At 37.2% G+C, this 12792-nt stretch overlaps 2 protein-coding genes and 1 non-coding gene across 11 annotated transcripts; all 3 read right to left on the bottom strand.

Moving 5' to 3' along the window:
- Positions 1-351: 351 nt before the first annotated feature.
- Positions 352-5574, bottom strand: LOC113296617. 3 transcript variants are annotated; one of them, XR_003333085.1, is made up of 18 exons: positions 5173-5574; positions 4880-5061; positions 4487-4591; positions 4334-4405; positions 4084-4231; positions 3864-3946; positions 3701-3756; positions 3202-3338; positions 2999-3089; positions 2817-2882; positions 2517-2739; positions 2263-2364; positions 2097-2182; positions 1899-2002; positions 1609-1678; positions 1443-1534; positions 999-1103; positions 352-901 (listed from the first exon to the last, which is right to left on the bottom strand). XR_003333085.1 is itself a non-coding variant. In XM_026544925.1 (18 exons), exons 1-18 carry the CDS (start codon positions 5403-5405, stop codon positions 788-790), a joined length of 2088 nt encoding a protein of 695 aa, XP_026400710.1. In that variant the 5' UTR covers positions 5406-5574; the 3' UTR covers positions 352-787. The 3 variants fall into 3 exon arrangements, 2 of the variants coding, with proteins under 2 accessions (XP_026400710.1, XP_026400712.1); XM_026544925.1 differs by having other exon boundaries at positions 1899-2021; XM_026544927.1 differs by having other exon boundaries at positions 1899-2021; positions 5218-5574.
- Positions 5575-5721: 147 nt separating this feature from the next.
- On the bottom strand, positions 5722-11683 carry LOC113296633. Of its 7 annotated transcripts, none has more exons than XM_026544937.1 (20): positions 11455-11683; positions 11239-11360; positions 10793-11074; positions 10373-10554; positions 9973-10077; positions 9790-9861; positions 9484-9631; positions 9255-9337; positions 9081-9136; positions 8432-8568; positions 8248-8338; positions 8089-8154; positions 7754-7976; positions 7505-7606; positions 7152-7237; positions 6947-7069; positions 6734-6806; positions 6556-6647; positions 6335-6439; positions 5722-6199 (listed from the first exon to the last, which is right to left on the bottom strand). In XM_026544937.1, exons 3-20 carry the CDS (start codon positions 10942-10944, stop codon positions 6086-6088), a joined length of 2010 nt encoding a protein of 669 aa, XP_026400722.1. In that variant the 5' UTR covers positions 10945-11074; positions 11239-11360; positions 11455-11683; the 3' UTR covers positions 5722-6085. The 7 variants fall into 7 exon arrangements, 6 of the variants coding, with proteins under 6 accessions (XP_026400722.1, XP_026400738.1, XP_026400730.1 ...); XM_026544953.1 differs by having other exon boundaries at positions 10793-10986; XM_026544945.1 differs by having other exon boundaries at positions 11239-11353.
- Positions 8727-8800, bottom strand: TRNAV-UAC. Its single transcript has one exon. It is a non-coding gene; the product is annotated as a tRNA-Val (tRNA).
- Positions 11684-12792: the final 1109 nt, after the last annotated feature.

Below are 12792 nucleotides of genomic sequence, written 5' to 3'. Positions count from 1 at the left end.
GAAAAATTGTTCAAGTTTCCAAAGAAAGAGATGAATCTACTATGTAGGGTCCCCATAAATCTCTGAAATGATCCCAAAGGAGAGGATCCAATCCCCTTAGAAAAATGAGATGGACATACCTGTAGCAGTCATGGAAGAAGAAGAAGCTAGCAAAATTATCCATGGAACTAAAGAGTGGTTGTTAAATATAACTGTAAGCAATTACGACGTACGTTAAACCCATCCAAAGACTTCCACCCTACAACCGTGAATGTGATTGATTAACAAACAAGAATCATGATACATATATATGTATGTTTGCATTGCATTGCATACTTAAAACAAGAAACGTGACATATATGGGATACGCAGTTGAGAAGTCGCACTGTTGTTTAAATACCAAGTAATGCGTCAAGCATTACTATACATAACCAAGAATCTGCAACTGTCTAAAAGTTTCACAAAGAGATGCCTCTTATAAAAAAGGGAAGAATGTGACTTTGTTCATAAGTAGAACTTAGAAAGCTTCTTAATAATGTTCCAGTCACATATAGATGTGACTGCAAACAATAACAAAAGCTGCTGACACATCCTCTTCGTTACATTAAACAAGAAGCTGCACATAACTTCAATTTATGATCAATATATTTGTCTAGATAGTCATATCCAACTACATTTATTCATCCCAAGAAGTCAGTTCTCCACGGCACTTAAACCACTACACATGATAAAGGACTGCAATTACACATGTTTGAAGCAAACCATATCTAGCTCAAACCTTTGGCAGACCACCTAGTACACTGAAACCTTAGTCCACATTGTCGATTTTTAGTGGAGAAATTTCATCAGCCACCTTGAAATTCCCTACTAAACGGGCAAAAAACACCATTTGTTGCTCCAATGTATATTTTAAGTTCTCCACCTGTTATGTTGCAATCAAATTTTTGACTTGGACATGCTTTCGTAGCTAAAGTGCAAAAGAAATTGACGATAAGATGAAAAAAAATGATAATTCATACCTTACGAAATCCATGGGACTCCCCTTCGTATTCGACCAGTGCAACTGGCAACCCTTTATGTTTTAAAGCCATATGTATTTTACGAGCTTGCTCAGGAGTCACAATCTGCAACAAATAATATTCGCAGCAAAAATGGTTTTTAGGGTTGAAATCTGCAAAAAAATACATGCAATTTTAGACTATCCAAATTCAATCTCAATGTCTAATTCATTGCACATGTACCAACTGACCACACTTATCCCCTATTCGCATACTTGGATAGACCTATAAACAGCGAGCCTTGTGAAAAAGCAACAATTTCTCTATCTAGACCTTCAATCTTTCTTCCAGCCTAGACTTGGAGTTTATTACAGTAAGCTTGGGATAAACCTTTATAAATGACTACCATCGCAGAATCATTAACGAATTTTTAAAGAAAGTTAAAGAAGGCATGTAGCTGAATACCTTGTCATCTAATCCTTGGAATAGAATTACGGGACAAGAGAATTTATCAACAAAGTTGATGGGTGACCGCTCAAAAAAGGCATCTTCGCTTCCTGTAACCAAGCAAATGGAGTGAATTTTACAGCTTAATGGTATGACTGCACATTGCAAATAAACCAATACATACCAACAAGATTGTCGATATAATGAGACTCAAATTTGGGAATTTCTGCCCTCAAAGAGGCCAAGTCTGCTATCTGCAAATCAAGGATTAGTAAAAATGTTATAAAAAAGATGGAATAAACGTTTGTAAGTTGCTAAATAGGACAGTACAGTGGTTTGTGAGCAAGACAAGTAACGAGAGCTTCCTTTGATTAGTAAAAGATCAAATAAAATTATCACTCGAACAGAAGATCATAGGTTCCACATAAAATCTTACGCCAAGAATGCTTGAAAATATAAGGAAGAATCACTCACACCAAACAAGGACGAACCAGCCTTAAATGTTTGTCTGAAAGCTAGAGATGCTAATGTTGTGTAACCACCGGCGGACTTTCCAGTAATACAAAGTCGCTCCCCATCTACTTTTCCATTATCAACCTTTAACAGTAACATCACAAGGTATATTCTTCACTACAAATTTTAATTAAGAAGGCAAAATGCTATGAATAGTACCAGATAAGTAGCACAGCTGCAACAGTCGTTAACATCAACAATACCCCAGTTGCTCAACAGTCGTTCTCGATATTCCCTGCCGTAACCTACCAATTACACTCCTAACATATTTAGGAAACAGCACAATTGCAATATAAATGAGGCAAAGCGAAATCCGAGGACTAACCTGTACTCCCTCCATAGTTAACATCCACATATGCCCAGCCTCGGCTAGTCCAATACTGGATATTAAGATCTAAGACACCTCGTGACTCATCTGTAGGCCCCCCTGTAAAATTGACAGAAAAGTATTCTTTGAGTTCCAAAGTTTATTATCAATTAATAATGTGTGCACCACAGAAAAAACAAGAAATGTTGGATCAACCAATCGATTAGAATAGAAAAAAAAATGCGTAACTGGAAGTAGTAATTACTATGTACCATGGCTTTCTAACAATAGGGGAGGCTTTTCTTCCTCACTAGCTTGATAACTGGGGTTAGACGGTGGATAGAAATATGCATAGGCCTTCTGACCAGCGACCATAGTTGGAAACTCGATTGGCTCGGGCATGCTAAAGTACAATTCGTATTTTGTACTGTTTGGAGAAGAAGACCACATAATCGAGAAACTAACTGCTTTTGATTTACTTTGATCCAAAGTGACCTGCTCAGGTAAATAAAAATTCACTCATTTGAATAAAAAAGCAGGTTCAATTTTAGAGAAGCATGACAAAGTTATACCTTTGCTACTGATAGGGGATGAATTGACGATGCTCCTTGAACGTATATACAGTCACTCCCTGAAACCTAAGCAAGAGAATGAATATAGTTTCAGTCGTGTAATACATATGTACAAGACCATCTCAAATCGTTGCTTGAGAATATTTAATTGCAAAGAAACAGTGAAAATAAGATTGACCTACAATGTTACTTATATCTGTGAAAGTATCATTGAGCAAAGTTAGAGATTTTTGAGCATCATCCAGAATTCCAAGGTATGATTTTCCGGACTGTCTGCATGTTATCAATTACAGCTGATATTAAATTTCAAAAGAAACATCCATCATTGAAAGAACAAAATGTTGAAATTACAACGAATATACACTGATAACTGTAATGGAGAGACCTGTAGCTGCAAGCAATTAAGTTGTAGTTGCCATTGGTCGGGATGAAATCAAAGGAGCAAGCACCGAAAACCCAAAACGGTTTTGTAAACTCAGCATCGATGGAATAAATTGATACCACCTCGTTTTTGTGCTCAATCTGCATCACGGAAACATGGCAATAGAGCTATGGAAAATACGCAAACTTATTTGATACTATTTATTACACGAAAAATAACTCCCTCTTTGTTCATATATAATAAACGGTGTTTCTAGTTCCTGTAGATAGAGTCTAGAGTGTCTGGAGGCATGGTTAAGTCATTTCAGCTGACATGGGGAATACCGAAGCCAATTGAGCCAAAGCAAATACTAAAATTATACTGCATTGAGGTTGACCAACTTGCAGTAAAAGCCGATTGACGACAGCATGTCATATTAGGCTTGACTGGAATCAAAATTCCAATTTATGAAATATGTTACACGAATCTGAGGAAACGAAACAATGTTAGAGTGAGTGCATACCCATTTGTAAAGGTTCCAGAATCCATTGTTCCTGTCTGTAATGAAAAATAGTTCCCCTGCATACAAGACATAGTATAAACATCCACGTATTTGGAATACTAAAATCCCGTATGTTGCTCTTTTAAATTCCTTCAGTAATTATTAAAGGTAAAACAATAAGTACCTTTTGAGGACCACTTGGGGTCAGATGGAGACTCTACCAGCGTAGGATCACCACCGGCAACACAGATTCTTTGACTTATATCTCTGCACAGGTGGAAATATAAAAACGTTCATTTGCAAGAACAAAACGTAGCTTACACAGTGAAAACCCACAAACTATGTACTCCTGAAACTAGATAGGAGCTACAAATATGACAGTATAAACAAGACAGCATACGCACCCATCCTTGGAAATGTAACCAACCCAAAGTTCTGCTTTATCCCATGGCATGTTAGGGTGACTCCATTCAATCCAAGCCAGTCGCTCTCCTTTGGAGTCCAGACGGGGGAATGCGTAGAAGTCATTTCCACGAACTAACACTTTTGGTTCTGGTACAATATCCAAACATAAGATCCAACAACACGCCATAACTAATATACGGATCAAGTTAGATATAAATATAAGACATGGGTTCTGTGGATAATGTTTACCTTGGTTAGTTTCGCCATTAAGGGTGATGGATACAATTGTCGTGGTCGGATTTATGCTACTGTCACGAGTATCTATCAACGAAAGGAAAACAAACTTGAGAATGACCATAAGAAGAACACCAATCAAGGTTCATAGGCTTCCTAGAAACTTACCTTCCCTTACTGTGACGTAACTTTGAGACCCTAAATCAAATACTCCATCTGCATAACGAACTACAGGTCCACCATAATCTGGAGTAATTGGTATGGCAAAGGAATCTGCTCGCCAATGGAATGTTAAATATTAGATAGATGAATTATTAAAAAAAGGCTCAGTTTCTAGTACAATTAGACAGGTGTGAAACATGGAATCACCCATAGCTAATATGAAGTTACGACCTTTGAGGTCCAATCTTTGAAGTGTACCAAGCTGAGTTAATTTGTACATAAAGGCGTGAATTTTCTCCTATTCAAAATACTTTTGCCTATAAGACGCAAAATAAAGAAACACAGTAAAAATACACTACTGACAACTTCATTAAAAATGGGAAGAATAAGAAACCAGACCTCCAATTATCTGCTTGTAGAGTCTTTGATCCTCATAATTCGAGAAAACGACTGTATCACCAGAAACTGTGAAAGCCTTGCCTCCATATTCTTGAGCTAGTGTCCTTACTTGAAATTCTTTTGGAGTAATATCAATAGGTTCATCCCCAGGTTCATTTGCTTCCTTAACAAGAATCTCTCTTCTAATAACGTTTAATTTCCCGATTCAGGTAACAGAAGGAGTTATCAGTTAGATTGTAATTCTGATCAAAATCTAAATTTTCTAAGATAGAAATAAAATACAAGATTATTACCTAATCAGAAACAAAATTTGAACTCTGAGAGTGAAGAACATATACCCAGCCTCGTTAGGGCGAGATTCAACCCAGAGGAGACGGCCGTGACCATCTACGGCTATGCCCGTTAAGCGCTTCTCAGCTCCGGTAACAACTTCAGCTGTGATTGGTGACTTCCAGGAACCATAGGGAGCAGTAATTTTCTTGTTCAGTATCACTTCTCCAGGTAATGTTGAAGTTGACGACGCCATTCACTTATTTAAGCAAAATGTTCTTGGTTAGCTACTGATAGTTAAACTTGAAATACTTATAACGCTGAGTGAATGTTGAGCCAAATATGGTCCTGGAAATCCAAAGTAGATAATACTAGTTGACAAATTTTACATCATTAATTACAGATGATCTTTTTCTATGTTGCAGCAAAACCAAGCCACAACAACCAAGGACGGTGTATAGTCTCGCTCAGCGTTACAGTCAGCTCTAGCGATTGATTTAATTCCTGTTCAACACTTCTGCTCGTTAACATGATTTGACCTGTTTTTTTATTTGCAGAAACATGTGTTCTGGCTTCAAACATACAGTAAAACAAGTGGTTTTTATCACTACAAAGGGATATTTACCGATAACATGTTTGCACTGCATACTCTTAACTCTTAGTATAATTTACCATCACAAATAATAGCGGTGTCGTGTTAATATCACACAAACCGGGTAGCCTGAAGTCAGAAGACACTGCTTCATAATTGTTGCCCTCATCCTTGAGACTTCATAATACACACTTGCTAAAATTATCAACCAACAGACAACTGGAATTTTATACCACCATCAATTGAAAATTCCATTTTCCTCAGTAATGAGATTTCAAGCACTGAGGAGATTAGGCCAAACCGAACCATTTCTGGGGGCATCGTGGAATCCCTTAAATGCACCCTTAGTCTAGATTGTCAATTTTTATGGGGGTAATTTCATCAGCCACCTTGAAGTGCCCTATCAAACGAGCAAAAAACATCATCTGTTGCTCCAGTGCATGTTTAATGTTCTCAGCCTGTTACAAAACAAGCAAGCTCAATTCAGTTCCTGCTTTCAAAATCAAAAGATTATTTTTTTTCCCCTTCATTTTTTAGTTAACAACTTTTGTAAAAAAATTATTTTAAACAACGAGATGGTGAGATGTTCCTACCTTGCGGAATCCATGTTGTTCTCCTTCGTACTCCACCAGCGCAACAGGCAGCCGTTTTTGTTTCAAAGCTTTATGTATTTTACGAGCTTGCACTGGAGTTACAATCTGCCACCAAATAAAGTTTGAGTTCCTTTTGCAAGGTAGAAGAAAAACAGTTTAATTCCGAACAGTTCATTACAACACATGAAATTAGAAAACTGGGTGAAGTCATAGCTGTATACCTTGTCATCTAATCCTTGAAACAGAATAACGGGACAAGAAAATTTATCAACAAAATTTATGGGTGACCTCTCAAACATGTCTTTGTCGCTCCCTGTAGCCAAGGAGAAAAGTACGCTTATTAGTTTATAGTACATATCATATCGAATTTAATGAACTTTTAAAACAAACAACCCTTACCGCCGAGATTGCTGGTATAATGGAGCTCAAATTTTGGCGGCATCTCTTCGTTCAAAGAGTTCAAGTCTGAGATCTAAAAGGGTCAGGGATTGTTAGTCTTCTATAAAGTTAAGTGGCTGAATTAGATAAGCATCAAGAACGGAAATTATTCGTAAGAAAGCTAACATTTTCATCTCAAAAATCAAAGAAAGAGGAGTAGGATGGATCACTCACACCAAACAAGGAGGCACCAGCTTTGAAAGTATGTCTGAAAGCCAGAGAAGCTAATGTTGTGTAACCACCGGCGGACTTCCCAGTAATACAGAGCCGTTCCTCATCTACCATTCCATTATCCACCTTCAAAGTTTGCACTATTTTGGTATTACAAATCTGCCGTAGTGATAGACTAAATGGAGAAAGGAAATAATAAAGAGCATACCAAAAACTTAGCACAACTGCAACAGTCGTTAACATCAACAACACCCCAATTGCCCAAAAGTCGTTGCCGGTATTCCCTGCCGTAACCTGTCATATAAATTCATGGCATATTAAAAGATAGAACAATGTAAGAGTACCAACAACAAATAGAAAAACAGTGCAATGTGCCAAGTAACTACGGCTGACCCAATTTATATGAAAAGAAAAATACGAGAATATCCATGATAAAGGTGGCAACATCAACAATTTAAATCTGGTTTCAACCAAGAAAAGTCCACTGGATGGCTAAATCTTCAGCTTTGGAGATGAAGGGGAACGGAATCAAAAGAAACAAAAGTGAACTCAAGTACCAACCTGTACTTCCCCCATAATTAACATCGACCACTGCCCAGCCTCGGCTAGTCCAGTATTGGACATTAAGATCTAAGATGCCGCGTGTTTCAGCCGTTGGGCCTCCTGCAGCATTTTCAAGAAACGTACAAGTTTTATAATTTATACTGTCATTTTTCTAATCATTATGTCCATTATGAGATCAAGCAAAAATGAATAAATTGAAAAGGAGCGCAGAGAAACAGCTAAATGGAATCAGTAACAATTGTGCACCATGAACCGTCAATAACAGTGGAGGCTTTTCTTCATCGCTAGCTTGATATTTGGGGTTTGATGGTGGATAAAAATATGCATAGGCCTTCTGACCAGAGACCTCGGTTGGAAATTCAATTGGTTCAGGAATGCTAAAATTTGATCTGTATTTTCTACTGTCTGGAGAAGAAGACCACATAATTGAGAAATCAACAGCTTCTACTTTACTTTGATCTAAAGTGACCTGCTCAGTTAAAATGCAAATTTTCATGCAAAAATTAGAATGTCTTGCATATATAACAAATTTCCAGCACTTGTTTTAAGAAGCAGTTTCACATAATGAGATGGTAATTAACCTTGGCTACTGACAGAGGTAGAATTCCTGTTGCTCCTTCAACATATATGCAGTCACTTCCAGAAATCTGCGGAAGAAAACGAGTACGCTGTGTAAATAGCTTATCATCTCTTTCGAATATTTTGATAAAATGGAACCAGAAAAAGCTAAATACGCTTACAATATTGCCAATATCAGTGAATGGAACATCAACTACTGTCAAAGAATTCTGAGCATCATCTAGGATTCCAAGGTATGACTTACCACTCTGCCTGCATATCATCATCCAAAGCTGAATTAAAACTCTATCAAATTTAAGTGAAGGAAAACCATACACCCAAAAATAGGATCTCTAATAGATAGACCTGTAACTGCAAGCTATTAAGTTGTTGCTGCCAGTGCTCGGAATGAAATCATAGGAGCAGTTACCAAAAACCCAAAATGGTCTCGTAAACTCAGCATCAGTGGTATAAATTGGTACCACCTCGTTGCTGTGTTCAATCTGCATTAACGAAACAGAAAGATAACTCAATGTTTTATTAAAAATGATACCCGGTGGTGCTGCCCAGGCCCGACACATTCACGAACTAGAAGGATAGCTTTTATTAAAAAAGATGGTGCTGCCCAGGCAATGATAGCACAATGTTTCATTAAAAAAGATAGTGCTGCCCAGGCTCGAACTGGGGACCTTTAGTGTGTAAGACTAACGTGATAACCGACTACACCACAGCACCTTTGATGAGCAGCCTCAGTGAGATTTCATAGCATCAAAATTATAACGAAACCTACCAACAAACTAACTGACTTTTTGTTTTTATTGGTTTATTAACATACATGTCTTGTGATCTGCATTATTACTGCTGTTATAAACATTTTATAGGCTTTGTACAAAGAATCTAAATCGTCAAAGCATATACTGAGTCAAAGCAGACAATGTTATAATAAAAATATGAATGATAAGACTACAGCTTTTGGGGTTAACCAAGATAAGATTTAACAGGTTAGGAGAGTTACCCATTTATAAATGTTCCAGAATCCATTGTTCCTATCTGTCACGAAAAATAAATACCCTGCATATAGCACATAATACTCACTCCGCTGAGAATTTGGGACAATAATGCATCATAAGATTAAAGTACTACTCAAGATGTCACACTCAAATATTCTTTTGGACAATAATCCAAGTACCGTTGGACGACCACTTGGGCTCAGATGGAGACTCTACCAATGTAGGATCACCACCAGCAATGCAGATCTTTTTGTAGACATCTCTGCTCAAAGAAAAATTACCACAACTATTCAATAAAAGAAACAAAAAAGGATTTCACCTGTACTTTAAACTAAGATGAATTTCTTCAAATAATAACGCACGGAGATGAGAACATATAGGACAAACACTATCAAGAAGCATACACACCCTTCCTTGGAAATATAGCCAACCCAAAGTTCTGCTTTATCCCACTGCATGTTAGGGTGACCCCATTCGATCCATGCTAGTCGCTCTCCTTTGAGGTCCATTCGCGGAAAGGCGTAGAAGTCATTGCCACCAACTAATATTTTTGGTTCTAAAAGTCACAACATCAAGAAGATCCAATTACCAATAAAATCATAATATTCCAACATAGAAAGAGCACCAAACAAAAGGTAAACATTCCTTCAGAAACTTACTATGGAAAATAAACCAGACACAAGCCAATGGTTTTATAAATCATCAGATGTTTACCTTGGCTAGTTTCGCCAATAAGGCTGACGGATACAACTGTTGCAGTCGGATTTAAGCTACCTTCACGATGGTCTACCAAAAGAGGGTTGATCACGAGCTTAGGAATAGCACCAACAACAAAAAACAAATGAAACACATTTGTCGCTTATGTTCAAACGGGTTTACTCAGTTTTAGCAACCTACCTTCCATTACTGTGACATAACTCTTGGAGCGTGAATCAAACACTCCATCTGCATAACGGACAGTAGATCCACCATAATCTGGAGTGATTGGTATGAGAAAGGAATCTGCTAACAACCAAAATATGTTAATCAGCTGACTGTCACTACAGAGGAATTCAATTACTCAAAGTTCTTCCAGATGCAACTCGAATAGACTGGTGGAAATCAATAAACTGCACTGCGGTTCCCTTCCACAATAGACATGTAAAACAAGGAGACACAGATTACGCCTCATGAAAGGATGTTCCATCAATAAACCCACAGAAGCGAAACATTGGCGGGTATCTACATCGTCAGGTTAAAGTCTTAATAGTATCATCAAGCTCAGCTACTAAGGTAACTTAGGAATAACAAATCAAACCTCCAATAATCTGCTTGTAGAGTCTTTGATCCTTATAATTTGAGAAAACGACCGTATCCCCAGAAACTGCAAAAGCCTGCCCTCCATACTCATGAACCAATGTCCTCACTGCAAAATCGTTTGGAGTGATATCAATTGCTTGGTCTCCATGTTTATCTGCTTCCTTAACAAGAACACCTCTTCTGAAAATCATTTTGTGGTTTCAATTTACAGTAAAACCAAATAGTACAAACAATAATCAGTGAAAGTAAACCATCAAACCTCCCTCCAGCATATATATATATATATATATATATATATATATATATATATGCCATTTCAAAAACTCACGAATCAAAATTCTAAAAACTATTCAAAAATTTAACCATAGTTATACTATCATAGGACTATAGAACAGACTATAATTTAGGATTATCATACCCAGCTTCGGTAGGGCGAGATTCAACCCAAAGGAGGTGGCCATGACCATCAACAGCTATACCATGTAAGCGCTTTTGAGCTCTAGACACAGCATCAGCTGTGATGGGTGAAATCCATGTACCGTAAGGTGCAATAATCTTCCTGGTCTCCATTTGTGCTTCTCTTACTCTCCTCTCTCAGCCTGCGCTGTGCTTCTGAAGACAAATTGATGAAATAACCTACCAACTACTACTAGTAGTCGTTGTAATAGTAGTACGAGATTATCTTCTTCTATAATTCCTACTGCAATTAAGGAATTCATAGTTGAATTATGAGATACAATAAGAAAATGTCAAAAGATGCATTTTCTTAATCATTTCTTTCTTTTTCAACATACTCTTGGTTAAAAACAATTAAACTACACTAGTGACAACTCCATTGAAAAGCTAGGAATATAATAATCAAACCTCGAATAATCTGCTTGTAGAGGCGCCTCACTTCCTTACTCTTGAGCCACTGAGCCAGCATCATCATTGTAAATACTTTTTAGGGTAAAATCAATAGACTCATCTCCAGGTTTATCTACATCCTTAACGAATAAAATGAACTCCACATATCAAAACAGACATTTTCCCAAGAAAACATGAAATAAGAATACGAATTTGAGAAAGAAGAGCTTATACCTACTTCGTTAGGGTGAGACTCAACCCCGAGGTGGCGTTTATGATCAATCTATGGCTATGCCTAATAAACACTTCTAAGCTCCAGAGACAAACAGCTGTGGTAAGTGACTTGAAACCACAAGGAGCAGTAGTTTTCTTAGCCAATTTATCTTCTCCTCCATCAGCTGATGATGATGTTGCCGATGAAACCTATTTTTTTATTTTTTCTTAATTTAGGACTAGCAAAGACGCACCGGCGATCAGTTGCTCGAGATTTTTTTTTTTTTTTTTCAAAAACCTTTAAAAGAAGGCTATTATTGGGACATCACATTACATCGGAGGGGCGTCATCTAATAGGACAAAAACGGATCATCCATAAGTAATATCAAAAACCCCTTATCTCAAATAATTTTGTAATGACTAAACAACCCTTATTAGCTAATTTTAGTTTAGTTTAATTAGATAATAATTAAATTAATGAATTTTGTTGTATACTTGGTGAATTCTGGGACAAAGTTTTTGTGGGAAGAAAAACTGGCCGTAAAATAAACTTCTACGGTTGGAAATAATCCAAACCTGGACGTAAAATCACTTCTACGGTTCGAAATAATCCACACCTGGACGTAAAATCACTTCTACGGTTGGAATTAAAAGAAAACTGGACATATAAACAGATTCTACGGTTGGAATTAAAAGGAACCTGGACCTAAAATGAGCTTCTACGGTTGGAACTAATTCAAACCTAGACGTAAAACTACATGCAAATAAAATTCTACAGTTGGAATTAATCCAAACCTGGACGTAAAATTACATGCAAATAAAATTCTACGGTTGGAATTAATCCAGACCTGGACGTAAAATCACTTCTAATTAAAGGGTAATCCAGACATTTTGTATTTGTGTTAGGATATCCCATAACCACTTTTTTGGACATTAAGAATCCAAGTGAAGCCCCTCTATTGGAGTGTGACGCCCCAATAATAGCCTTATTTAAAAACCTCGTTTGATTGGGGTATACCCAATTTTAAGTGGACTCTTTTTGAGGGTTAGGGGGGAGTCCTAATGAGTGGAGTTACAATACTACCCTTACCCTTTATAATTCTTATTACCCTAAATCAGTTTTATTTTTTTCATTTCATCTTCTTCTCTTCTTCTTCTCTTCCACCTCTACCTTACCGGCTTCCCCATTCCCCACCATTGAAAACTTGTCGATTAATTCGTCGTAATCGTCGATTCAAAAATTTCGATTAATCTTTAAAAATGGAGCCACCACGACCAAAGGCTAGTCGTATGAAAGGAGCAAATCGAAAACCCAATGAATATAACCTTGGAATTGCAAATTTAGTTCAAAGGAAAGTG

Source organism: Papaver somniferum, chromosome 1 (assembly GCF_003573695.1).
Source record: "Papaver somniferum cultivar HN1 chromosome 1, ASM357369v1, whole genome shotgun sequence".
Classification (NCBI taxonomy): domain Eukaryota; kingdom Viridiplantae; phylum Streptophyta; class Magnoliopsida; order Ranunculales; family Papaveraceae; genus Papaver; species Papaver somniferum.
This window is presented reverse-complemented; position numbering and strand designations above follow the sequence as displayed.

Excerpts from the sequence above, each read along its gene's own strand:
- LOC113296633 (XM_026544937.1), bottom strand. The coding sequence starts at position 10,944 with ATGGAGACCAGGAAGATTATTGCACCTTACGGTACATGGATTTCACCC. Across the intron at positions 9,862-9,972 it reads TTATGTCACAGTAATGGAAG|ACCATCGTGAAGGTAGCTTA; the intron begins GTAGGTTGCTAA and ends CTCTTTTGGTAG. Across the intron at positions 7,238-7,504 it reads TAATTATGGGGGAAGTACAG|GTTACGGCAGGGAATACCGG; the intron begins GTTGGTACTTGA and ends TTTATATGACAG.
- LOC113296617 (XM_026544925.1), bottom strand. The coding sequence starts at position 5,405 with ATGGCGTCGTCAACTTCAACATTACCTGGAGAAGTGATACTGAACAAG. Across the intron at positions 3,090-3,201 it reads TTAATTGCTTGCAGCTACAG|ACAGTCCGGAAAATCATACC; the intron begins GTCTCTCCATTA and ends GATAACATGCAG. Across the intron at positions 2,883-2,998 it reads TCACAGATATAAGTAACATT|GTTTCAGGGAGTGACTGTAT; the intron begins GTAGGTCAATCT and ends TCTCTTGCTTAG.